Source organism: Oncorhynchus masou, chromosome 30, assembly GCF_036934945.1.
Source record: "Oncorhynchus masou masou isolate Uvic2021 chromosome 30, UVic_Omas_1.1, whole genome shotgun sequence".
In the NCBI taxonomy this organism is placed as follows: Eukaryota; Metazoa; Chordata; class Actinopteri; order Salmoniformes; family Salmonidae; genus Oncorhynchus; species Oncorhynchus masou.
In genome coordinates, this window is record NC_088241.1 from 57,954,511 (window position 1) to 57,981,788 (window position 27,278).

Genomic DNA, 27,278 nt, shown 5'->3' on the forward strand with positions numbered 1-27,278 from the left:
TAAGGAAGTCTTGAGGTTTTGCTTGCCTGAGGTAGATTATCTCATGATAAATTGTAGACCACACTTACAAGGAGAGTTCAACTATATTTGTCGGAGCTGTCTATTTACCACCACAAACCGATGCAGGCACTAAGACGGCACTCAACGAGCTGTATAAGGCCATGAGCAAACAAGAAAATGCTCATCCAGAGGCGGCGCTCCTAGTGGGTGGGGACTTTAATGCAGGGAAACTTAAATCCATTTTACCTCATTTCTACCAGCATGTTAATGTGCAACCAGAGGGGGGAAAAAAAATCGAGATCACCTGTACTCCACACAAAGAGACGCGTACAAAGCTCTCCCTCGCCCTCCATTTGGTAAATCTGACCACAACTCTATCCTCCTGATTCCTGCTTACAAGCAAAAAATTAAAGCAGAAAGCGCCAGTTACTCAGATGAAGAGTCAGATGAAGCAGATGCTAAGATACAGGACTGTTTTGCTATCACAGACTGGAACATGTTCCAGGATTCTTCCGATGGCATTGAGGAGTACACCACATCAGTCACTGGCTTTATCAATAAGTGCATTGAGGACGTCGTCCCCACAGTGACTGTACGTACATACCCCAACCAGAAGCCATGGATAACAGGCAACATTCGCACAGAGCTGCCGCTTTCAAGGAGGGGGACTCTAACCCGGAAGCTTCAATTAAATCCTGATATGCCCTGTAACGAACCATCAAGCAGGCAAAACGTCAATACAGGGCTAAGATTGAATCATACTATTCCAGCTCCGACATTCGTCTTGTGTGGCAGGGCTTGCAAACTATTACAGACTACAAAGGGAAGCACAGCCGTGAGCTGCCCAGTGACACGAGCCTACCAGACAAGCTAAATCACTTCTAGACAAGCAACACTGAGGCATGCATGAGAGCATCAGCTGTTCCGGACAACTGTGTGATCGCGCTCTCCGTAGCCGAGGTGAGTTAGACCTTTAAACAGGTCAACATACACAAGGCTGCAGGGCCTGACAAATTACAAGGACCTGTGCTCCGGGCATGTGCTGACCAACTGACCGGTGTCTTCACTAATATTTTCAACATGTCCCATATTAAGTATTTTTAATACCAACGTGTTTCAAGCAGACCACCATACTCCTTGTGCCCAAGAACACAAAGACAACCTGCCTAAATGACTACAGACCCGTAGCACTCACGTCCATAGCCATGAAGTGCTTTGAAAGGTTGTTAATGGCTCACATCAACACCATTATCCCAGAAACCCTAGACCCACTGCAATTTGCATAACTCTCAAACGGATCCACAGATGATGCAATCTCTATTGCACTGCCATTTCCCACCTGGACAAAAGGAACACTTATGTGAGAATGCTATTAATTGACTACAGCTCAGCGTTCAACACCATGGTACCCTTAAAGATCATCACTAAGCTAAGGATCCTGGGACTAAACACCTCCCTCTGCAACTGGATCCTGGACTTCCTAAATGGCCGTCCCCAGGTGGTGAGGATAGGTAGCAGCACATCTGCCACGCTGATCCTCAATACTGGAGCTTCCCACAGGTGCGTGCTCAGTCCCCTCCTGTACTCCCTGTTCACCCACGACTGCATGGCCAGGCTTGACACCAACACCATAATTAAGTTTGCAGACGACACAACAGTGGTAGACCTGCTCACCGACAACGACGAGACAGCCTATAGGGAGGTGGTCAGAGCCCTGACAGTGTGGTGCCAGAATAACAACCTCTCCCTCAATGTGATCAAGACAAAGGAGATGATTGTGGACTACAGGAAAAGGAGGACCGAACACACCCCCATTCTCATCGACAGGGCTGTATTCGAGCAGGCTGAGAGCTTCAAGTGTCCACATCACCTACAAACTATCATGGTCCGACCACACGAAGACAGTCGTGAAGAAGGCACTATATTGCCTATTCCCCCTCAGGAGTCTGAAAAGATTTGGCATGGATCCTCAGATCTTCAAATAGTTATACAGCTGCAACATCGAGAGCATCCTGACTGGTTGCATCACCACCTGTTATGGCAACTGCCTGGCCTTCGACCGCAAGGCACTACGGAGGGTAGTGCGTACGGCCCAGCACATCACCGGGGCCAAGCTACCTGCCATCCAGAACCTCTATACCAGGCGGTGTCAGTGGAAGGCCCTAATAATTGCCCAAGACTCCAGCCACCCTAGTCATAGACTGTTCTCTCTGCTACTGTACAGCAAGCGGTAACAGATCTCCAAGTCTAGGTCCAAAAGGCTTCTTAACAGCTTCTACCCCCAAGCCAATAAACTCCTGAATAGCTAATGAAATGGCTACCCGGACTATTGGCATTGCCTCCCCCCCCCCCATTTTTACACTGCTACTACTCTGTTTATTATCCATGCATAGTCACTTTAACTCCACCCCCAGCACATTGACTCTGTACCGGTACCACCTGTATATAGCCTTGTTATTGTTATTTTGTCTTATTTTTTACTTTAGTTTATTTTGTAAAAATGTTCTTAACCAACAATGCAGTTTAAGAAATAGAGTTAAGTGCCTGTAAGTAAGCATTTCACGGTAAGGTCTACACCTGTTTAATTCAGCGCATCTGACAAATATTTGATCTTCAATATATTAAACTTTAGTTTGTTGAAGTTTCACAGACAGGGAAATGTAGCGTTACATACTTAGGTTAGTTTAGTTGGTTTCTCACACCTTTCACATCGTACAAATGTTCAATACCAAAGGTCATCTTCAGGTTAACAACTGGCTCACCGCTCCAGCCAATCCTGGTCACAGAAAAGATAAATCTGTAGATTACTGGCTACGGGGCCTCTACACCAACCACTATTGTTAACCAATCACAGAGCTGGATTTGACAGCCCTGCTGAGGGCCAAAATATTTCCACAACAGAGTAATTGTTGCCACGCCGACCACAAGTCATTACGGCAACCCAGAGCTCATGCGGTCAGTGGCACAGTGATGGCTTTGTGATAAGGGGTTGTGTAAAGTAAAAACCGCTGTGGCGAATGGATTGGTTTATCCAAGGTCCAGCAAGTCGCCTGAGGGTCACACACAATTTTCACTGTACTAGACACTTCCTGGGGTCCAGGGAAGTAGATGGAAGCTGCAAACTCATATCAACCCTTACAGTGGAACCACACTTGAAGTGCTGTTTTAGGCATTTTGTATTGGGGAGTGGGAAAACTGTGGCAGCCATAGGTTATTCACAAAGTGTTCACAAGGCCAGTTCTGCATTGTTATTGTGGATAGTTTTAACAGTAGCATTAACACCAGCTCCCGGGAAAGGGATGACATGGCCATTCTCTAAGAAGTCCCTCATAAGTATGACGAAGCATACTCACATTGCCGAGTAGGGCTCACACAGCCACTTCTCTGGTAGTCATCCTAATATTCCCCGAACACACTGGGATGTATTACCATCGATGAACTGCATTGGTGTGTTTGCATAGTGCTTACCTATCACACTGACTCAGCTAACTAGCTTTTTGCCAGTTTCCACACTGAAACTCTAATCGAACTCAAACTGGTCTGTCTTTTTGAAGTAGCCAGAGCTCGGCAGTCGCTGGAGTAGCCCAATTCCCCATAATGACTCTCTACCTCCCGCGGACACTCACTCGGGGGTCCTTTCGACACAGCCGGCTGCCCTGCCCTGATGCCTGTGCAGAAATGTAATTACAGCAGGGAGAGCCGGAGAGAAAATGGAGCAGGAGACAGTCGGGCTGCACCCTACTGGGACAAACCTGCTGCAGCGCGACACAGAGAATTCATCTGGAGAGAGGGAAGGGGAGACGAGGGAGAGGGAGCAAGGCAGAGTAAGAGAGGGTGCGAGAAAAGGGAAGAAGAGTGGAGGAGAGTGAGAGAGGGGAAACAGCTGGCAGAGTAAACCCACAGGCTTAGAGACCCGCTCTGGGAGAGCTGCCCTGGAGACTGTCTGACTGATGATGAACCAAACCTGCCTGACTAGACAGTTTAGTCATGCTTAATGCATCAGGGTGGACATCAAATTATAACTAAGGCTGGTATGAAGAAGGACTGATGGAAACCAGCTTCACACTGATGACAAGTGAAGTTGCACTGTTATGATGGAGCATGTGATTGTGGTGCGTTCCAGTCAAAATAGTATATTTCTTGCCTTGTCATAGTCACGTCAGGTGGGGGTATTGTTAGTGGGTTATGTATATTGTCATGACCTGACATTTGTGTAAACAATATGGAGATGGTGCTGGTTATTGTAGAAGAATAAATTATTGGGGAAACACTGATGCTACAAGTTGAAGTAATGTAAAGCTGTGTTCTTGATTTAATGGTGTTTTTTTGTTTCTCTCAGGTGGCTTCATGGGGAGTGTGAGAAGCAGGCAGGGGGCGACCTGGACCTTCACCCCCAGGCCGACTACGTCTGTACACAGAGGGACATGGTGGAAACCCCAGCCAGCCCCATCCAGGAACCCACAGAACCAGAACCAGAACCAACTATGGGTAAGAACAGAAACTGCACATCTGGAGTGTAGTGGACTATGTGGAATAGTTTTGTGGACTAGTGTTATATGTAATGTGGCTCTATACACCAGCATTTTAGAGATGTGAATCTTACATATTAGGCATGTATGAAAATATCCTCAAATACAGAATGTATAAAAAAAAAACCTCAAATAGAAGTTGACATTCTGTACTGTTTCCTATGAAACATTTGATCTCAATTTGGATTTGATTTGGAAAATGTTTCATAGGAAACAGTACAGAATGTCAACTTCTATTTGAGGGTATTTACTGGTACTGTGTGTGTAGATAGAAGCAGTCAAACTTTTGGACACCTACTCATTCAAGGGTTTTTCTTTATTTAAAAAACAAAACAATTTTCGACATTGTAGAATAAATAACACATATGAAATCATGTAATAACTAAAAGAAAGTGTTAAACAAATCAAAATATATTTGAGATTCTTCAAAGTTGCCACACTTTGCCTTTGACAGATTTGCGCACAATGTAGAAAATAGTACAACAATGTAGAAAATAGTACAAATAAAGAAAAACTCTTGAATGAGCAGGTGTGTCCATACTTTTGACTGGGACTGTGTATACGTACATGTTTTTGCTTCACTGTCCAAATACATATGATGTGGAACAGTGTTGTTGTCTTGTTGACTATTTCAATTAGTACTGTTGTCAAGTTGACTATGTAGAATATAACTGTAGTCTAGTTGTTGACTAAGTGGAATATTGCTGTAGTTTCTTAATCCTGGTCACGGGGACCCAAAAGGGATTTTGATCAAGCACTACACACCTGGTTCCACTAATCAACGAATCATCAGACGTTGGTTTGATTAGTGTAATCAGGTGTGTAGTGCCCAGGGCAAAAACAAACATGGTCACCCCTTTAGGTCCCCAGCACCAGGATTAAGTAGCACTGCTGTCGTCTCATTGACTATGTGCAATAGTGCTGTAGTCTTGTTGTTGACTATGTGCTGTAGTCTTGTTTTGCTGTAGTCTTGTTGTTGACTATGTGGAATAGTGCCGTGCTCTTGTTGTTGACTATGTGGAATAGTGCCGTGCTCTTGTTGTTGACTATGTGGAATAGTGCCGTGCTCTTGTTGTTGACTATGTGGAATAGTGCCGTGCTCTTGTTGTTGACTATGTGGAATAGTACTGTTGACTATTTGGCGCTACCCAACAATTAATTGTCCTGAACATATTTTTGGACTATCTCTTTAGGTTTTGTAATGTCTTTTTGGATGATGCTGTGCAATTCTGGTCATCCCCAAATTGAAGGTCCACACAGCATTGAATCCTCTCCACCCACATCATCTCTCACAGAGCCAGGCCGGGTGTAGCGGGAGAGAAATGCTTCAATTACTGGCTTCCTGTATACACAGAACCAGCTGGTGACCTATCATGGGCTGGCCCCGCACCACCAGCTAAAAGCCAATCTAATTTCCCTCAAAATATATATTACTTGGTCTGGGAGGTTAACAGTATCCCGATACTCGTTAGTATCGTGGCAAGGAAACAAAACACGAAGCGGAACTGCCCTAATGTTGGAAACAAACATCATTATGTTGTCATCCAGAGTCACATGTATTTATTTTCTAAACTACAGCACAAAATATGTTACATACAGCAGGTTATTAAAGCAGCAAAGAGTTAGGTTTGCTTCATGTTTTCATTTTTGCCACTGAAATTGGGATACTGTTAACGTGACAGACCTAGTTATTACCTGGCCAAATTAAAATGGACCCTGTTCCCAGCCTGCTTGGCACCCAGATGAATTGCGGTGCAGAGTTGTTGTGATTTCCTCTTCTCTCCTCCTCTTCTCTCTCCCTGTAGCCAACCCATCACCCATCTACACTGTCTTCTATCCACCCCATCACCCATCTACACTGTCTTCTATCCACCCCATCACCTCTCTACACTGTCTTCTATCCACCCCATCACCTCTCTACACTGTCTTCTATCCACCCCATCACCTCTCTATACTGTCTTCTATCCACCCCATCACCTCTCTATACTGTCTTCTATCCACCCCATCACCTCTCTATACTGTCTTCAATCCACCCCATCACCTCTCTACACTGTCTTCTATCCACCCCATCACCTCTCTATACTGTCTTCTATCCACCCCATCACCTCTATACACTGTCTTCTATCCACCCCATCACCTCTCTACTGTCTTCTATCCACCCCATCACCTCTCTACACTGTCTTCTATACACCCCATCACCTCTCTACACTGTCTTCTATACACCCCATCACCTCTCTACACTGTCTTCTATACACCCCATCACCCATCTACACTGTCTTCTATACACCCCATCACCCATCTACACTGTCTTCTATCCACCCCATCACCTCTACACTGTCTTCTAGCCACCCCATCACCTCTCTACACTGTCTTCTAGCCACCCCATCACCCCTCTACACTGTCTTCTATCCACCCCATCACCTCTCTATACTGTCTTCTATCCACCCCATCACCTCTCTATACTGTCTTCTATCCACCCCATCACCTCTCTACACTGTCTTCTATCCACCCCATCACCTCTCTACACTGTCTTCTATCCACCCCATCACCTCTCTATACTGTCTTCTATCCACCCCATCACCTCTCTACACTGTCTTCTATACACCCCATCACCCATCTACACTGTCTTCTATCCACCCCATCACCTCTCTACTGTCTTCTATCCACCCCATCACCTCTCTACACTGTCTTCTATACACCCCATCACCTCTCTACACTGTCTTCTATACACCCCATCACCCATCTACACTGTCTTCTATACACCCCATCACCCATCTACACTGTCTTCTATACACCCCATCACCCCTCTACACTGTCTTCTATCCACCCCATCACCTCTCTATACTGTCTTCTATCCACCCCATCACCTCTCTATACTGTCTTCTATCCACCCCATCACCTATCTACACTGTCTTCTATCCACCCCATCACCTCTCTACACTGTCTTCTATCCACCCCATCACCTCTCTACACTGTCTTCTATACACCCCATCACCCATCTACACTGTCTTCTATACACCCCATCACATTTACATTACATTACATTTAAGTCATTTAGCAGACGCTCTTATCCAGAGCGACTTACAAATTGGTGAATTCACCTTCTGACATCCAGTGGAACAGCCACTTTACAATAGTGCATCTAAATCATTAGGGGGGGGTGGTGAGAAGGATTACTTATCCTATCCTAGGTATTCCTTGAAGAGGTGGGGTTTCAGGTGTCTCCGGAAGGTGGTGATTGACTCCGCTGTCCTGGCGTCGTGAGGGAGTTTGTTCCACCATTGGGGGGCCAGAGCAGCGAACAGTTTTGACTGGGCTGAGCGGGAACTGTACTTCCTCAATGGTAGGGAGGCGAGCAGGCCAGAGGTGGATGAACGCAGTGCCCTTGCTTGGGTGTAGGGCCTGATCAGAGCCTGGAGGTACTGCGGTGCCGTTCCCCTCACAGCTCCGTAGGCAAGCACCATGGTCTTGTAGCGGATGCGAGCTTCAACTGGAAGCCAGTGGAGAGAGCGGGAGGAGCGGGGTGACGTGAGAGAACTTGGGAAGGTTGAACACCAGACGGGCTGCGGCGTTCTGGATGAGTTGTAGGGGTTTAATGGCACAGGCAGGGAGCCCAGCCAACAGCGAGTTGCAGTAATCCAGACGGGAGATGACAAGTGCCTGGATTAGGACCTGCGCCGCTTCCTGTGTGAGGCAGGGTCGTACTCTGCGGATGTTGTAGAGCATGAACCTACAGGAACGGGCCACCGCCATGATGTTGGTTGAGAACGACAGGGTGTTGTCCAGGATCACGCCAAGGTTCTTAGCGCTCTGGGAGGAGGACACAATGGAGTTGTCAACCGTGATGGCGAGATCATGGAACGGGCAGTCCTTCCCCGGGAGGAAGAGCAGCTCCGTCTTGCCGAGGTTCAGCTTGAGGTGGTGATCCGTCATCCACACTGATATGTCTGCCAGACATGCAGAGATGCGATTCGCCACCTGGTCATCAGAAGGGGAAAGGAGAAGATTAATTGTGTGTCGTCTGCATAGCAATGATAGGAGAGACCATGTGAGGTTATGACAGAGCCAAGTGACTTGGTGTATAGCGAGAATAGGAGAGGGCCTAGAACAGAGCCCTGGGGGACACCAGTGGTGAGAGCGCGTGGCGAGGAGACAGATTCTCGCCACGCCACCAGGTAGGAGCGACCTGTCAGGTAGGACGCAATCCAAGCGTGGGCCGCGCCGGAGATGCCCAACTCGGAGAGGGTGGAGAGGAGGATCTGATGGTTCACAGTATCGAAGGCAGCCGATAGGTCTAGAAGGATGAGAGCAGAGGAGAGAGAGTTAGCTTTAGCAGTGCGGAGCGCCTCCGTGATACAGAGAAGAGCAGTCTCAGTTGAATGACTAGTCTTGAAACCTGACTGATTTGGATCAAGAAGGTCATTCTGAGAGAGATAGCGGGAGAGCTGGCCAAGGACGGCACGTTCAAGAGTTTTGGAGAGAAAAGAAAGAAGGGATACTGGTCTGTAGTTGTTGACATCGGAGGGATCGAGTGTAGGTTTTTTCAGAAGGGGTGCAACTCTCGCTCTCTTGAAGACGGAAGGGACGTAGCCAGCGGTCAGGGATGAGTTGATGAGCGAGGTGAGGTAAGGGAGAAGGTCTCCGGAAATGGTCTGGAGAAGAGAGGAGGGGATAGGGTCAAGCGGGCAGGTTGTTGGGCGGCCGGCCGTCACAAGAAGCGAGATTTCATCTGGAGAGAGAGGGGAGAAAGAGGTCAGAGCACAGGGTAGGGCAGTGTGAGCAGAACCAGCGGTGTCGTTTGACTTAGCAAACGAGGATCGGATGTCGTCGACCTTCTTTTCAAAATGGTTGACGAAGTCATCTGCAGAGAGGGAGGGGGGGGAGGGGGAGGAGGATTCAGGAGGGAGGAGAAGGTGGCAAAGAGCTTCCTAGGGTTAGAGGCAGATGCTTGGAATTTAGAGTGGTAGAAAGTGGCTTTAGCAGCAGAGACAGAGGAGGAAAATGTAGAGAGGAGGGAGTGAAAGGATGCCAGGTCCGCAGGGAGGCGAGTTTTCCTCCATTTCCGCTCGGCTTCCCGGAGCTCTGTTCTGTGAGCTCGCAATGAGTCATCGAGCCACGGAGCGGGAGGGGAGGACCGAGCCGGCCTGGAGGATAGGGGACATAGAGAGTCAAAGGATGCAGAAAGGGAAGAGAGGAGGGTTGAGTAGGCAGAATCAGGAGAAAGGTTGGAGAAGGTATGAGCAGAGGGAAGAGACTATAGGATGGAAGAGGAGAGAGTAGCGGGGGAGAGAGAGCGAAGGTTGGGACGGCGCGATACCATCCGAGTAGGGGCAGTGTGGGAAGTGTTGGATGAGAGCGAGAGGTTAAAGTATACAAGGTAGTGGTCGGAGACTTGGAGGGGAGTTGCAATGAGGTTAGTGGAAGAACAGCATCTAGTAAAGATGAGGTCGAGCGTATTGCCTGCCTTGTGAGTAGGGGGGGAAGGTGAGAGGGTGAGGTCAAAAGAGGAGAGGAGTGGAAAGAAGGAGGCAGAGAGGAATGAGTCAAAGGTAGACGTGGGGAGGTTAAAGTCGCCCAGGACTGTGAGAGGTGAGCCGTCCTCAGGAAAGGAGCTTATCAAGGCATCAAGCTCATTGATGAACTCTCCGAGGGAACCTGGAGGGCGATAAATGATAAGGATGTTAAGCTTGAAAGGGCTGGTAACTGTGACAGCATGGAATTCAAAGGAGGCGATAGATAGATGGGTAAGGGGAGAGAGAGAGAATGACCACTTGGGAGAGATGAGGATCCCGGTGCCACCACCCCGCTGACCAGAAGCTCTCGGGGTGTGCGAGAACACGTGGGCGGACGAAGAGAGAGCAGTAGGAGTAGCAGTGTTATCTGTGGTGATCCATGTTTCCGTCAGTGCCAGGAAGTCGAGGGACTGGAGGGAGGCATAGGCTGAGATGAACTCTGCCTTGTTAGCCGCAGATCGGCAGTTCCAGAGGCTACCGGAGACCAGGAACTCCACGTGGGTCGTGCGCGCTGGGACCACCAGATTAGGGTGGCCGCGGCCACGCGGTGTGGAGCGTTTGTATGGTCTGTGCAGAGAGGAGAGAACAGGGATAGATAGACACATAGTTGACAGGCTACAGAAGAGGCTACGCTAATGCAAAGGAGATTGGAATGACAAGTGGACTACACATCTCGAATGTTCAGAAAGTTAAGCTTACGTAGCAAGAATCTTATTGACTAAAATGATTGAAATGATACAGTACTGCTGGAGTAGGCTAGCTGGTAGTGGCTGCGATGTTGACACTACACTAATCAAGTCGTTCCGTCGAGTGTAATAGTTTCTACAGTGCTGCTATTCGGGGGCTAGCTGGCTAGCTAGCAGGTTGATTGCGTTACGTTACCTTAAGAGAACGACAATAGCTGGCTAGCTAACCTAGAAAATCGCTCTAGGCTACACAATTGTCTTAGATACAAAGACGGCTATGTAGCTAGCTAGCTACGATCAAACAAAACAAACCGTTGTACTGTAATAGTTACTACAGTGCTGCTATTCGGGGGCTAGCTGGCTAGCTACGTTAAAAGAACGACAATAGCTGGCCAGCTAACCTAGAAAATCGCTCTAGACTACACAATTGTCTTAGATACAAAGACGGCTATGTAGCTGGCTAGCTACGATCAAACAAATCAAACCATTGTACTGTAATGAAGTGAAATGAAAATGTGATACTACCTGTGGAGCGACGCGGAATGTTGACCGGGTAGTTGAAGTTCAATTCGGTAGAGGTTGGCTAGCTGTTGGCTAGCTAGCTAGCAGCATCTCCTACGTTAAGGACGACAAATAGCTGGCTAGCTAACCTCGGTAAATTAAGATAATCACTCTAAGTCTACACACTCTAAACTACACACTCTAATCACCCCTCTACACTGTCTTCTATCCACCCCATCACCTCTCTATACTGTCTTCTATCCACCCCATCACCTCTCTATACTGTCTTCTATCCACCCCATCACCTCTCTATACTGTCTTCTATCCACCCCATCACCTATCTACACTGTCTTCTATCCACCCCATCACCTCTCTACACTGTCTTCTATCCACCCCATCACCTCTCTACACTGTCTTCTATCCACCCCATCACCTCTCTACACCGTCTTCTATCCACCCCATCACCTCTCTACACTGTCTTCTATCCACCCCATCACCTCTCTACACTGTCTTCTATCCACCCCATCACCTCTCTACTGTCTTCTATCCACCCCATCACCTCTCTACACTGTCTTCTATCCACCCCATCACCTCTCTACACTGTCTTCTATCCAACCCATCACCTCTCTACACTGTCTTCTATCCACCCCATCACCTCTCTACACTGTCTTCTATCCACCCCATCACCTCTCTACACTGTCTTCTATCCACCCCATCACCTCTCTACACTGTCTTCTATCCACCCCATCACCTCTCTACACTGTCTTCTATCCACCCCATCACCTTTCTACACTGTCTTCTATCCACCCCATCACCCTCTCTACACTGTCTTCTATCCACCCCATCACCTCTCTACACTGTCTTCTATCCACCCCATCACCTCTCTACACTGTCTTCTATACACCCCATCACCTCTCTACACTGTCTTCTATCCACCCCATCACCTCTCTACACTGTCTTCTATCCACCCCATCACCTCTCTACACTGTCTTCTATCCACCCCATCACCTCTCTACACTGTCTTCTAGCCACCCCATCACCTCTCTACACTGTCTTCTAGCCACCCCATCACCTCTCTACACTGTCTTCTAGCCACCCCATCACCTCTCTACACTGTCTTCTAGCCACCCCATCACCTCTCTACACTGTCTTCTAGCCACCCCATCACCTCTCTACACTGTCTTCTAGCCACCCCATCACCTCTCTACACTGTCTTCTAGCCACCCCATCACCTCTCTACACTGTCTTCTAGCCACCCCATCACCTCTCTACACTGTCTTCTATCCACCACATCACCTCTCTATACTGTCTTCTAGCCACCCCATCACCTCTCTATACTGTCTTCTATCCACCCCATCACCTCTCTACACTGTCTTCTAGCCACCCCATCACCTCTCTACACTGTCTTCTAGCCACCCCATCACCTCTCTACATACTCTGGTGTGTGTTTCGGCGGGTGTGTGTGATGGCGGGTCTGCCTGCCGGACGTGCAAGCTGTTCTGTCTGCCTGTCTGTTTGTGCGGGCGTCTGTCTGTAGGGCTTATCTGTCTGTCTGTGTGCGGGCGTGTCTCTCTCTGTGCATGCCTGTCTCTGCCTGTCTGTCTGTGCGTGCCCGCCTGCCTGTGTGTGTTTGTGTGTGTGTTAGTGTGTACAACTGGGATGTGCATGCATAAATTAAAGCGCGTCACTGTGCGTGCGCTCGCATATATGCTTGGGACAAGTTGAGTGATGATGGGATCGGATGTGTTTGTTACTCACCGTAGCCATGGGCCTTTCCTTTGTGGAACCAGGTTGCCAGAAGCAGCAGAATTCTGGGCCCGGGCCAAAACAGGCTGCAGAGTAGCACAGGGAGAGGAAGAAACCACCCCCCCCCCCCCCTCTCTGTTTGTTCCATATGTCTCTCTCTCTCTCTGTTTGTGCTCTCTAGCGCGTTCTCGCTCTGTCGCTCTTTCTCGCTCTCTCGGTCACGCTCTCGCTCTGTCGCTCTCTTTCCCACCCCATGCCCCTCTCCTCCCCTGCCTCTCTCATCCCCACCCCCTGCCTCTCTCCATCCTGTTCCTGTCACATGTCCTGGCGGGTGCAGACACAACACCACATCAAGCTGTATACACGCGGCTAGACTCCTAGGCCTACATTCATGTTCACTTTTGCAGTCGTTTTTCACATGCATACAGTTTGCATGTATTGTGCATTTGGAAAGGAGTCGGACCCTGTTTTTTTCTCCACATTTTGTTACCTTACAGCCTTATTGTAAAATGGATTAGATAAATGTTTTGCCCTCATCAATCTACACACAATACCCCACAATGACGTCACAATACCCCACAATGACATCACAATACCCCATAATGACAAAGCAAAAAACAGGTTGTAAGAAATGTTTTCAAATTTATACTAGAGGTCGACCAATTAACTGGAATGGCCGATTTAATTAGGGCCAATTTCAAGTTTTATAACAATCAGAAATCGGTATTTTTGGACACCGATTTGGCCGATTTACACCTTTATTTAACTAGGCAAGTCAGTTAAGAACTAACTCTTATTTTCAATGAAAGACTAGGAACGGTGGGTTAACTGCCTTGTTCAGGGGCAGAACAACAGAGTTTTACCATGTCAGCTCAGGGATTCAATCTTGAAACCTTACGGTTGACTCGTCCAACGCTCTAACCACCTGCCTTACATTGCACTCCACGAGGCGCCTGCCTGTTACGCGAATGCAGTAAGAAGCCAAGGTAAGTAGCATTAAACTCATGCTAGTTAGCATTAAACCTGTCTTACAAAAAACAATTAATCAATCATGATCACTAGTTAACGACACATGGTTGATGATATTACTAGTTTATCTAGCGTGTTCTGCGTTGCATATAATCGATGCGGTGCGAAAAAGGACTGTCGTTGCTCCAACGTGTACCTAACCATAAACATCAATTCCTTTCTTAAAATCAATACACTTTACACAATACACTTCAATATATTTTTAAACCTGCATATTTAGTTAATATTGCCTGCGAACTTGAATTTTTTTAACTAGTGAAAATGTGTCACTTCTCTTGCATCAGAGTCAGGGTAGCTGCAGCAGTTTGGGCCGCCTGGCTCGTTGCGAACTGTGTGAAGACTATTTCTTCCTAACTAAGACAGCAAACTTTGCCAAACGGGGGATGATTTAACAAAAGCACATTTGTGAAAAAAGCACAATCGTTGCATGACTGTACCTAACCATAAACATCAATGCCTTTCTTAAAATCAAGACAGAAGTATATGTTTTTAAACCTGCATATTTAGCTAAAAGAAATCCAGGTTAGCAGGCATTATTAACCAGGTGAAATTGTGTCACTTCTCTTGCGTTCATTGCACACAGAGTTAGGGTATATACAACATTTTGGGCCGCCTGGCTCGTTGCGAACTAATTTGCCAGAATTTTACGTAATTATGACATAACATTGAAGGTTGTGCAATATAACAGGAATATTTAGACTTTTAGATGCCACCCGTTAGATAAAGTACGGAACGGTTCCGTATTTCACTGACAGAATAAACATTTTGTTTTTCGAAATGATAGTTTCCGGATTCTACCATATTAATGACCAAAGGCTCGTATTTCTGTGTGTTATTATGTTATAATTAAGTGTATGATTTGATATAGAAGTCTGACTGAGTGAGCAGGCTCGTACGCATTCATTCAAACAGCACTTTCGTGCGTTTTGCCAGCAGCTCTTCGCAATGCTTCAAGCATTGAGCTGTTTATGACTCCAAGCCTATCAACTCCCGAGATTAGGCTGGTGTAACCGATGTGAAAAGTCTAGCTAGTTAGCGGGGTGCGCGCTAATAGCGTTTCAAACGTCACACGCTCTAAGACTTGGAGTAGTTCTTTCCCTTGCTCTGCTTGGGTAACACTGCTTCGAGGGTGGCTGTTGTCGATGTGTTCCTGGTTCGAGTCCAGGTAGGAGCGAGGAGAGGGACGGAAGCTATACTGTTACACTGGCAATACTAAAGAGCTTTTAAGAAGGTATATGAAATACAAAGGGTATAGAGAGAAATAGTCCTATAATTCCTATAATAACTACAACCTTAAACTTCTTACCTGGGAATATTGAAGACTCATGTTAAAAGGAACCACCAGCTTTCATACGTTCTCATGTTCTGAGCAATGAACTGAAACGTTTGCTTTCTTATGTGGACTTACACTTTTATTGCACTTTTACTTTCTTCTCCAACACTTTGTTTTTGCATTATTTAAACCAAATTGAACATGTTTCATTATTTATTTGAGGCTAAATTGAATATGTTAATGTATTATATTAAGTTAAAATAAGTGTTCATTCAGTATTGTTGTAATTGTCATTATTACAAATACATTTTTGAAAAATCGTCAGATTAATCGCTATCTATTTTTTTTGTCCTCAAATAATCGGTATCGGCGTTGAAAAATCATAATCGGTCGACCTCAATTTTATACATCAACAGAAATACCTTATTTAAATAAGTATTCAGACCATTTGCTATGAAATTGAACTCAGGTGCATCCTGTTTCCATTTATCATCCTTGAGATGTTTCTACAACTTGATTGGACATAATTTGGAAAGGCACACGCCAGTTCTATATAAGGTCCCACAGTTGACTGTGCATGTCAGAGAAATAATCAAGCCATGAGGTCAAAGGAATTGACCTCAGAGCTCCGAGACAGCCTTGTGTCGATGCACAGACCTGGGGAAGGGTACCAAAACATTTCTGCGGCATTGAAGGTCCCCAAGAACACAGTGGCCTCCATCATTCTTAAATGGAAGAATTTTGCAACCACCAAGTTTCTTCCCGAGAGCTGGCTGGCTGGCTGCCCGGCCTAACTGAGAGTTAAGGGGGTGACCAAGAACCCGGTGGTCACTTTGACAGAGTTCCAGAGTTCCTCTGTGGGGAAGGACAACCATCTCTGCAACACTCCACCAATCAGGCCTTTATGGTAGAGTGGCCAGACGGAAGCCACTCCTCACTAAAAGGCACATGACAACCCACTTGTCGTTAGCCAAAAGGCACCTAAAATACTCTGACCATGAGAAACAAGATTCTCTGGTCTGATGAAACCAAGATTGAATTTTTTGGCCTAAATGCCAAGCGTCATGTCTGGAGGAAACCAGGCACCATCCCTACAGTAAAGCATGGTGGTGGCAACATCATGCTGTGGGGATGTTTTTCAGCGGAAGGGACTGGGAGACTTGTCCTCATCAAGTACAGAGTTCCTTGATGAAAATCTGCTCCAGAGCATTCAGGATTTCAGACTAGGGCGAAAGTTCACCTACCAACAAGACAACAACCCTAAGCACACAGCTAAGACAATGCAGGAGTAGCTTTGGGACAAGTCTCTGAATGTCCTTGAGTGGCACAGTCAGAGACTGGGCTTGAACCTGACCAAACATCTCTGGAGACCTGAAAATTGCCATGCAGCGACGCTCCCCATCCAACCTGACAGAGCTTGAGAGCATCTGCAGAGATGAATGGGATTAACTCCCCAAATACAGGTGTGCCAAGCATGTAGCGTCATACCCAAGAAGACTCGGCTGTATTCGCTGCCAAAGATGCTTCAACAAAGTACTGAGTAAAGGGTCTGAATACTAATGTAAATCTGATATTCCATTTTAATGTTCAAAAAAACCTGTTTTTGCTTTGTCATTGCTTTATCGTGTGTTGATTGATGATTGGGAAAAACTATTGAATCCATTATAGAATAAGGCTGTAACTTAACAAAATGTGGAAAAATTCAAGGGGTCTGAATACCTTCCGAATGCGCTGTACATGCATCCGCAGTTGCTAATGCAGAACTGTGTAACTCATTCTGGCCCAATGACCAATAACACCATAATCTGAGCTTTGCTTTGTGCCTCATCTGACTCTATTACCTAAAATTCCACAAACAGACACACACACACACACCAACTCCACACAACCTCAAACATTCATGGCTGAATAACTCAGTGCAGCAGCTTTGCATTGAGGGGGAATACTCCCTTTCTCCATGCTGTCAGGTGAGACATGGCTGTGCATCGATCTGGGGTGTCAGAGGTGGGGATTGGAGTGTGCTTAGCCAATGAGGTCGGGGATGGGCCCCTCTGGAGTGGGGGTGTGGGTGGTCTTTGACCCCACTGGCTACCCACTTACCTGCTGTTGCCACTGTCTGCCACAGCCCACTGTGGGTTAACCAGACTGTTATTAGTCACCTACACACAGACTATTTATCATCAGTGGCAGCGCTAATGTTTTCTTTGGAGCCCTTTCGTGCATTCCCATCTTGATCTGTCTCGTGTTTTCTGCCTTACCTCGCACTCTCGATCTCTTTCTCCTTGGCTCATACTGTCTCGTTTGTTCTCCCTTCCCCCTTTCCCTCTATTTTTGTGCTGCTTGGAGCGGCGGAGGGAGAAGAGGTGGAAGGTCTCTCCCGAGGCTGAAATCCTGGGACTGCGTGATGGCTAGGAGGTGGGGGAGAGGGGGAGAGGGGGGAGGTGTCGCTCAGTCAGAGCCAAAGTCTTCTTTTCACACTTTCTGTCTGTCCTGTCGGCTCTTTTTTTTACTGGTCACTCTCTCTTTCTCCGATCCAGTCTCGCTCTATTAGGGCCGGTACGATACAGTATCACGATACTCATTAGCGTTGTGGCTACGAAAAAAATCCACGATTCGGATTTTACAGCCCTAATCTTGGAAACAAACATCATTAGGTTGTCATCCAGTCACATTTATTTGTTTTCCAAGCACTCAATATTTTACATATGGCACATTTTTTAAAGGGCAAAAGAGTCTGGTGTGCTTCGTATTTTCATTTTTGCCATCTATACTGGTATCGTCACAGCGCTTGTCTCTATCTAGCCAAGGCAGCTGAGGCTATTGTGTGTGTGGCACTGTGTGTGTGTGTGTGGCACTGTGTGTGTGTGTGTGGCACTGTGTGTGTGTGTGTGTGGCACTGTGTGTGTGTGTGTGGCACTGTGTGTGTGTGTGTGGCACTGTGTGTGTGTGTGTGTGGCACTGTGTGTGTGTGTGGCACTGTGTGTGTGTGTGTGTGTGTGTGTGTGTGTGTGTGTGTGTGGCACTGTGTGTGTGTGTGGCACTGTGTGTGTGTGTGGCACTGTGTGTGTGTGTGGCACTGTGTGTGTGTGTGGCACTGTGTGTGTGTGGCACTGTGTGTGTGTGGCACTGTGTGTGTGTGTGTGTGTGTGTGTGGCACTGTGTGTGTGTGTGTGTGTGGCACTGTGTGTGTGTGTGTGGCACTGTGTGTGTGTGTGTGGCACTGTGTGTGTGTGTGGCACTGTGTGTGTGTGTGGCACTGTGTGTGTGTGGCACTGTGTGTGTGTGGCACTGTGTGTGTGTGGCACTGTGTGTGTGGCACTGTGTGTGTGGCACTGTGTGTGTGTGTGGCACTGTGTGTGTGTGTGTGGCACTGTGTGTGCGTGTGTGGCACTGTGTGTGCGTGTGTGGCACTGTGTGTGCGTGTGTGGCACTGTGTGTGTGTGGCACTGTGTGTGTGTGGCGCTGTGTGGGGCTGTGTGTGTGGCGCTGTGTGTGTGTGGCGCTGTGTGTGTGGCGCTGTGTGTGTGTGTGTGTGGCGCTGTGTGTGTGTGTGTGTGGCGCTGTGTGTGTGTGTGTGTGGCGCTGTGTGTGTGTGTGTGTGGCACTGTGTGTGCGTGTGTGGCACTGTGTGTGCGTGTGTGGCACTGTGTGTGCGTGTGTGGCACTGTGTGTGCGTGTGTGGCACTGTGAGTGTGTGGCACTGTGAGTGTGTGGCACTGTGAGTGTGTGGCACTGTGTGTGTGTGGCACTGTGTGTGTGTGGCGCTGTGTGGGGCTGTGTGTGTGGCGCTGTGTGTGTGTGTGTGTGGCGCTGTGTGTGTGTGTGTGGCGCTGTGTGTGTGTGTGTGTGGCGCTGTGTGTGTGTGTGGCGCTGTGTGTGTGTGTGTGGCGCTGTGTGTGTGTGTGTGGCGCTGTGTGTGTGTGGCGCTGTGTGTGTGTGTGTGTGGCGCTGTGTGTGTGTGTGTGGCGCTGTGTGTGTGTGTGTGGCGCTGTGTGTGTGTGGCGCTGTGTGTCTAGTATAGATAGCTAGTCTATAGATAATCATATATAGGTGCTCTTTCTATAATATAATGATATATGCCATTTAGCAGACCCTTGTTCAAGTCATACATGCATTTTCCTATGGAGGTCCCAGCGGGACTCAAACCTATACTCTTCATTATTCTCTATGAGAAACTAACAGCCCAGCAGCATAATAGGAGTATGGGTGGAGAACTGAAGTGTGAAGGGAATCCAGCCTTGTCTGGCTGTTCTGTGGTGGTGTTGAGATGTTCTTGCTGCAGTACGGCTCTCTTGGGGGGGGGGGGACATCTCAGGAGACAGTGGCAGTTCTGCCGCAAGTTAAAAATAGCTGCCCGGGCTCAGCCAATGGGATGCTCTGGCCTCGTCACCCCCCCTCTCCCATCTGTGCTAGTCGAGCGTGAATCTATTCACCACGGCAGCAGCAGCAAAGAGACAGAGATGGAGAGACGCTGGTGTATTTACCACTGGAGAGAGGATTAAAACAGGCTCCTCTTGTCTCCATATCTCCTTTTCTGATGCATCTCCCCCTACCTCTACAATGACACAGACTATAAGCATATTATCATCTGAATGCATACATTCCCCCCCCCCAAGGACAGAGTTTTGATTGGATGGATAATTGAGGCTCTATAAATCCATCATGTCAGTATTTAGCAGGTGTGCTTTGTTCCCAATGACATTCCCATGTAAGTCTAATCAAGAGGCTCAGCTTGTCTTCCCTGTGTGTTCACTATGCCCTTAACGGATCCCTGATCATACTGAGTGCATTCCCAACCATTGATGTCATCAACGGGGGTCCCCTGATTTCTTCTGAGCGGTCACCAAACTGATCGCTAAAGCTACAAGTTCCCACTCGTCTGATTGGGGGGGTAATTTGTCTCAAGTCATTTTTGGTGAACCTCCCAGTGAGATGTGGTACTGTAGTACTAGAGTTCAAGGTGGGTCCCCAGGCCTTATAACTCAGTTACACATTGAACTTTGCACACTCTGACTCCCCCACTGGTGTAGTCTCACACCCATCCATTTCATTCCATTTAGTTTGCTAAGAGTTTCATTGCAGGCCAAACACAGGTGGTTTGTTAACTCTTTCTCTCACTCTCTCTCTCTCGCACTCTAATCTGTCACCTGATTTGCTGGGACTGTTATGTTCTGCCTGAAACCATTGCCTCGGCGTTCTAATGAGAGCGGGGGTCTTCTAAACAGGGGTTGTCATGGTGACGCCTTTCTGTGGGTTTGACTGCATGTGCTGATCCTCCAATGTGAGGAGGGGAAGAAGAAAAAGAGGGAAGCGTGGACGCAAGGAGCGAGAGGCAGAAATGGAGGGTGGGGGCCTTTTTCAGACCAGCTCCCAGGGTAATGTGAATGGTAGTTGCAGGGAAAATGAACAAGGATGTAGTGTTTGTTAATATCTTAAGAAATTGAAAAGGGTACTTCTCCCCAATAGCCTATTTTTGCATTGAAAAATAGGCTTAGATACAGTGAGTACTAAAGAGTCTTGAAATGAAGCTTATATTATTATATATATTAATATTATATATATTATTATTATATTATTATTCCTGTATTTCACAAAAATAATTCTTATTGGAAAACAATTACCATGCCCTGCGATCTTTCTATAGTAGATGGAGAGGATGTGAATACTAGAATGTAAGCTGATATCACTGCTATTGAGTGATTCCTCACGAGACGAGGACAGAAAAATACCATGATGTTTTGGATTTTCACTAAATGTAATCCATAGAATGGTACTTTGGAGGAAGGATTGTTGTATTTTAAAGCATAATTGAGAATGAATTCATATCATTTTGAATATTTGTGACATTTTGGACTTAAAACCTCTTACAGCTACCCCCCTACTTTTTTCAATTTCCGCCTGAAGACATACCAAAATCTACCTGCCTGTAGCTCAGGCTCAGAACCAAGGATATGCATATTCTTGATTTAATTTGAAAGAAAACACTCTGAAGTTTGTGTAAATGTGAATTGAATGTAGGAGAATATAACACAATAGATCTGGTTTAGGTAATACAATGAAAAAAAATACATTTTTTGTTGTATCATCTTTAAAATGAACAAGACAAAACAAACATTCAGAAAGGAAGATGGGGACAATTTCAGTGAAAAAACTAAGAGGGCAACAGTACTTGTTCAAAGTTTCAGAATAAAAACTTCCAAAATAAGTGTGCTACATGACTTTTATCATGAAGTCACCCAGGTGTCCCACACAAGTAGCCCAAATGTCCCCAAGTGGCCAAATTGGTGAAGTTATACATTTTGAATGGAATAACTATATACAAAATACCAAAATGGTATTCTAACACACACACCCCAAAAATGGAGAAAAATCATGAAAAAAATATATATAAATTTACAAAATAACACTTTCAATATTTGGAAGACCCTCAGTCCTCTACACAATATTGTGCTGCTGATGCCAGGTGCCATAGCAGTCTCTTTCTGCTGTAAAGCAGAGGGTCACCAAGCATGTGGTGTAGGTGATGGGGGACTTCATTTTGCAAAGAACACAGCGACGCCTCCATGCTGTGCCCTTTTGGCCCTGGCACATCCATGCTTGCAGAAATAAATTTGGGCAGATGAACACCACTTGTGGTAGGAGCTGGATGAACCAGCTGCAGTGGGGAATGGACACCTTGGCACTGGGGGCTCTCATTCGGAGTCAGTGTCACTGTGAAAGACAATGTTCAGTTAGAATAGTTTCACATATGAGCCCTGTATCAACAGGCATTATATATATATATATATATATACATACATACATACATACATACATACATACATACATACATACATACACAGTGAGTGAGTGAGTGAGTGAGTGAGTGAGTGAGTGAGTGAGTGAGTGAGTGAGTGAGTGAGTGAGTGAGTGAGTGAGTGAGTGAGTGAGTGAGTGAGTGAGTGAGTGAGTACGGGGAACATAAGGTTGAATATATTATTATAGACCAGCTGTATCTACTGTCTCCAATTCACTTTGGCCATTGTTGTGGGCCTGCCCTCCCCTTAACAGCCTCAAATAGGCTATTTCATGTGGGTGTGGGGTGGCAGACACGCGGATCTCACATTTCATTGCATTACATTTTTATATATTGCTACTAAAATGTAAAAAAAATCGCATAATATTTTATATTATTATTTTCAAATAACGGCATTAGCATACATTACAACAGCAATCTCTGTCTCACTTTGTGTGTACATCTGTATATCTAGACTTGGATTTAGCTTTCCCTTACCAAGTCGCCATACTGATTGATATATAAACAGCTGAAGATGTGCTTTACCAAAACAACGCTGTGCGTAACATGTGTTGCTCCTTCCGATATGAAACTTCAATGGCGAATGACCCTCTTTATGCCGGAGTTTACTACATCGTTTGGTCTTCCAACACATAAACATTACATATTGCCGTTTACCTCAGCTCATTGGCTTTCTACCCAGCTAGATTTCAAGACGATCAGTGGTCATTGGGTTAAAATACAGTCTATCAACGAAACACTGGTCATGTCATTGGTGCACAATGATGTCATTACTTGTTGTCTTCAAATCAGTTTCTTTCAGTCAATACGTCCCGCGAAATGACCCATCACGTTTGGTTGTGTTACAAACAAACCAGTTGATTGCAATGAAACCAAACATGACTGGAAAAGTCACGTTTAGTGTGTGTATTTACTCCGAATGTGTCGTCGAAAATGGAATGAGACGGAATTCTCGACACAAGCGGTTCACAAAATGTTTCGTGTTAGGCTAGAAAAATTGATTTTATCAATGAAAAGACCATTCATTTGTAACAATGAGCATTGGGATTGCAAACAGACGAAGATCGTCAAAGTTAAAAAAATTATTTTATTGCAGTTTGATTTTGTTACGCCTGTGTTGGTTGAAATAGTTGTTTTTTATTGGGCTCTATCCTCAGATAATCGCATCATATTCTTTCGCAGTTGGATTAGCAAGATTCTAGGCTTTCGAAACATGTGAGACACTTGTATTTTCATGAATGTTTAATATGACTATTTATGTGCACAGAGGTTAAAGAATGAGTCTGACATAGTCAGGTAATTTTCAGGTCAATACCAGTCAGAATTGGTGTCGAGGGAGTCTGAAGTGGTTTACTACCAGTCACTGTCTTCCACTATTGTAGTGGCGGTAGCTATGTTATCCACGGTGGAGCTAACCTCATGACGGAAGTACTCTTTAAGTATTGGACCAGTCATACGCGGTGTGATCATGGTTCATAACTTCTAGTAACTTTTCTCCTGAACGGAGGGTTCTATTTATTAGTGGTGTGTGTTAACCATTGGAAGAGTTTAATGAAGATTCCTTTCCCCATGTTGCACTCTGAGTGACTCCTATGTCGCTATTTTCAATAGCAATTTAACTTCTGAGGTTACTAATCCTCTTACTGGGTGTTGCTGGACTGACTGTGGTATTGGTACTCAAGGGGACCAGTTGTGCTACTGATTTATTCTGAAATGTTATCCTACAGGAATACATGATTAGAGAATTTTACTAGTTGTCTTGTAGTGACTACTACACATGGCAAGGAATGATTATTGTTGCCATTTGTTTTGGAGGTGGACAAGTCCACTGGACTTCCTTTACAACCAGTGTGGTACTCCTCAGTACTATCCTAGATGTGTTCTAAGATAATCCCCGTCTAGGGGCCTGTCTGCTCCTCAATGTTCTCATAGGGGAGTTTACAACTAGATTTGATTTATGCTCTGGCGGCCTCGTACGGTGTTGTCCGTAGTCTCCACCACCCCCCCGGCCTCGATGAGGCTCATCATGGGTCTGGGCTACTATCCCCCCCCCCCCCCCTTTTGTGTCTCGGGGACCCCCCCACCAGCATGTGGTGTTGGTATCTGAGGCGCAAATGAAAAGTTCAGAACCTATGTACGAGTAGTCAGTGGCCGCGTTATGAGAATGGCTGTAACCTTTCAACCAAATCTCCTGGTGTTTGTGCTTCAACACCCTCGGTGGCTGTCGAGGTCTCAGTCACCACCGCGTCCGTGTGTGGCAACCTCTTCAGTACCTGCAAACTGAGACGAGGATAAAAAAGTGTTTCACCAGTGGGAGTCATCGGGTCAGTTGCTGGACTGACGCCATTAGTGTCATTGTAAGGGTTGACAGTCCCCCACAAAGCCCGAAGGTGTGTCATCGGAAGCAGAATGTACTCTGTGCATCAATGTTTTTCTTGCTGAGACGGCCGCAGTGCTTGCGGAAGTGTCCGAAGGGCAAGAGAGTTCATCTCAACTACCGTATTGCACGACTGCAAGGAGGAGAGAAGTTGGTCAATCAGATTGGCTGATGGAATGGGTTGAGATATTGTAATATCTCCTTGGATCGGATTCTGCACCAAGTGGTTTCTAAATGTCCTATTCCCAAGGGGTGCTTTCGACAGATACCCCTGGTGAATGACTGCGTTGCAGCTGGCGTTAGAGGGAGAACGTGTGGTCAGTGGAGAAAGCACTGTGGCCTGTGACCATACCTGGTTGGTTTTCCAATCCATCAATGGGAGTAACCGATCCATCAAGTCTGCTCCAAGTAGCACTGGTACAGTGTCGAGGCTGGTAAACATACACAGGATGGACGAGCGATACATCCTTGAAGTGTAGTTTCAGCATGTGAGAGGCGAGGTTGTCTGAGTGACCCCTCGAAGTGTAGTGTCGCATCATTCCACTTTTAACCTTTTAAGGTATAGAGGGCAGCATTTTCACTTTTGGATAAATAGCGTGCCCAATTTCAACTTCCTGCTACTCATTCCAGGAATATAAGATATGCATATTATTAATAGATGTGGATAGAAAACAACTGTTTGAATCATGCCTGTGAGTAAAACAGAACTTATGGAGCAGGCAAAACCGAGGACTGTTCAGATTGTTTTTTTTTTTTTTTTGCCTCTGACTGCTCCCTCAGATGTCTTTGCCAAGGGATATTTGATAGGAACCATTTTTCAGTTCCTATCACTTCCACTGGATGTCACCAGTCTTTTTTCTCAAATGTTTCTCGCTTTAGTTCTTCACGTAGTGGAACTTCAGGAGAACATTGGTCTACGTTTTGATCTTCCTTCAACCCTTTGTTACCCTTGTGCTCTGACACTTTTTGTGGGTTGGGTGCAGTAACGTAGCGAACAGGTCGATTGTAGCAGTAGTCGTTTTGATGGCGTCGTACTTTACAGTTATTTAGACCGCGGTGGTTATTGGATTCGTGGTAGAAACCGTTGTTGTGCGTCAACTCTCAATGCTCCAATACATGATAATGCACCCTCTGACCGGAGTGAGTGCTCCTGGTCAAACTTCAAAACCGAGTGGTCAGGGCTTTTAGCGATGAACTTTTGATGCCTCAAAAGCTGTGCTTGCAAGCTCTCTGAGTTGTAAGATAGGCAAGCCAACGTGGGCTGCAGGGCCCAAGTAGGTAATGAAGGTGGGATACATGTTCGACAGAAACATTTGTTTAAATGGTAACACGTCTTCCATTCCTGTTTCAGTAAGTAAGCTGAACGAAGCCTATAATATTGAGCTTGTTTGACCGTGTTAGCCAGTGAGCTATCGCGTTTGCGAGTTGCAGAACCACTGAATTCTAATTTCAAAGCTGTGGCAAGTTTAGCGTAGTCATTTAGCATGTGTTGCTGTTGTAGGCGAATGAACCTTGTCACGTGTCTATTCGAAGTTCGCTTCAACAGGTAAACCCTGTCAGAACCCGTAGCGTTTGGGTAGCCATCCAACTCTTCCTCTGTCAGCTAGGAACATCTCAGTATCGTTCGGCTGACCTGGAACGGGGTCAAAGGTGGGGAAATTCTTGACTCGTTTGTCAAGGTATTCCGCGTCAAGCGGGCGGAGAAGATTGGCTTCATTCTGTGGGGATAGTGGGGCTGAAAGGCCAAGAGGAGAAGCCAAGCTTTGGGCCAAAGCCAAGCTTTGTTGGCTAAGATGTGCCATATTACTCAGTGCCAAATATCCATCCAAGAGGAGAAGACTGAGGGACACATTATGGAGGCAATGTCTGAAACCTATTGTCTTCACTCCTTTGAGTTCCGGACTCCGGTTGCTTGGATGGATAGTCATGCTGTAGAACGTGATCATTCTGGACTTCCTCCAGATGGTACCTAAGGGTGGTATTCTGCTGAGCCCACTTGAGCGCTTAGAATACTGATTTTGGATACGTGAGTTTTGCCCCTGCTCCTTTCGGTCTCAAACTTAACTGTCATGGTTTGCAGATTGTGTATGGAGCGAGAGATTCAGTGATGAGATTTCTTCCGCTTGCTTGGAAATCAATATTTCCATGTCCATCACCCGAGTTCTCTCAACCTTCATTTGGTCAGCGACTTCAATGAGTTAGTCATTGTGTTCATCAACTGATCGTCTTTGGTTTGCAGAATTTGGAGTAGAACATTGTTTTCTTGAGTAACGTTCAACAAAACTGCCTGCATGTTATCAAATTGCGCGCTCCTCTTTGTAGATAACTCAACAGATTTATCTAGTTTAGAGTGGACTTCATCGTATTTAGTTTTGGCTAAATCGAGTTCCTGCAGGCGCCGATTTTGTTGGTGTTTGTGCTCGTTCATCTTCATGAGCATTTGCAATTACTTTTAATTGTTCAGATTTCAAACGCAGTTGCTCGACGAGCAGAATGTTTTCATTTCCTGCTTTTGTCAATAGTTGCTCAGTTCTCTCCACCTGTGCTCTCATGTTAGCCATGTCTTGCACGTGCTTCAATTGTGCACTGTGATATTGGACCGATTCCAACCTTTGATGGCGATACATCAGTGCTAAAGTGGAGAGAACCGTCACAAAGCCTGTATTTGATAGTTGATTTCGGAGAGCGTTTCGCTAATGGTATAATTAGTTGGTATCGCTGCTGAGGTCAGAGTTCAATCCTTTTATGGGTGGAGGATCACTAATTAGCGGAGGAGTGGTGACCACCTCCTTTGATAGCTTGCACATCATTAGAAAAAATTAGAGGAA

At 46.2% G+C, this 27,278-nt stretch overlaps 1 protein-coding gene across 1 annotated transcript in view; it reads left to right on the forward strand.

Moving 5' to 3' along the window:
- The window catches only part of LOC135521673 (histone-lysine N-methyltransferase 2C-like), a 262,868-nt gene that overhangs the window by 156,121 nt on the left and 79,469 nt on the right, over nt 1-27,278 (forward strand). The window contains 1 exon segment of the mRNA XM_064947353.1: nt 4,340-4,488. Coding sequence (XP_064803425.1) covers nt 4,340-4,488 — 149 coding nt within the window.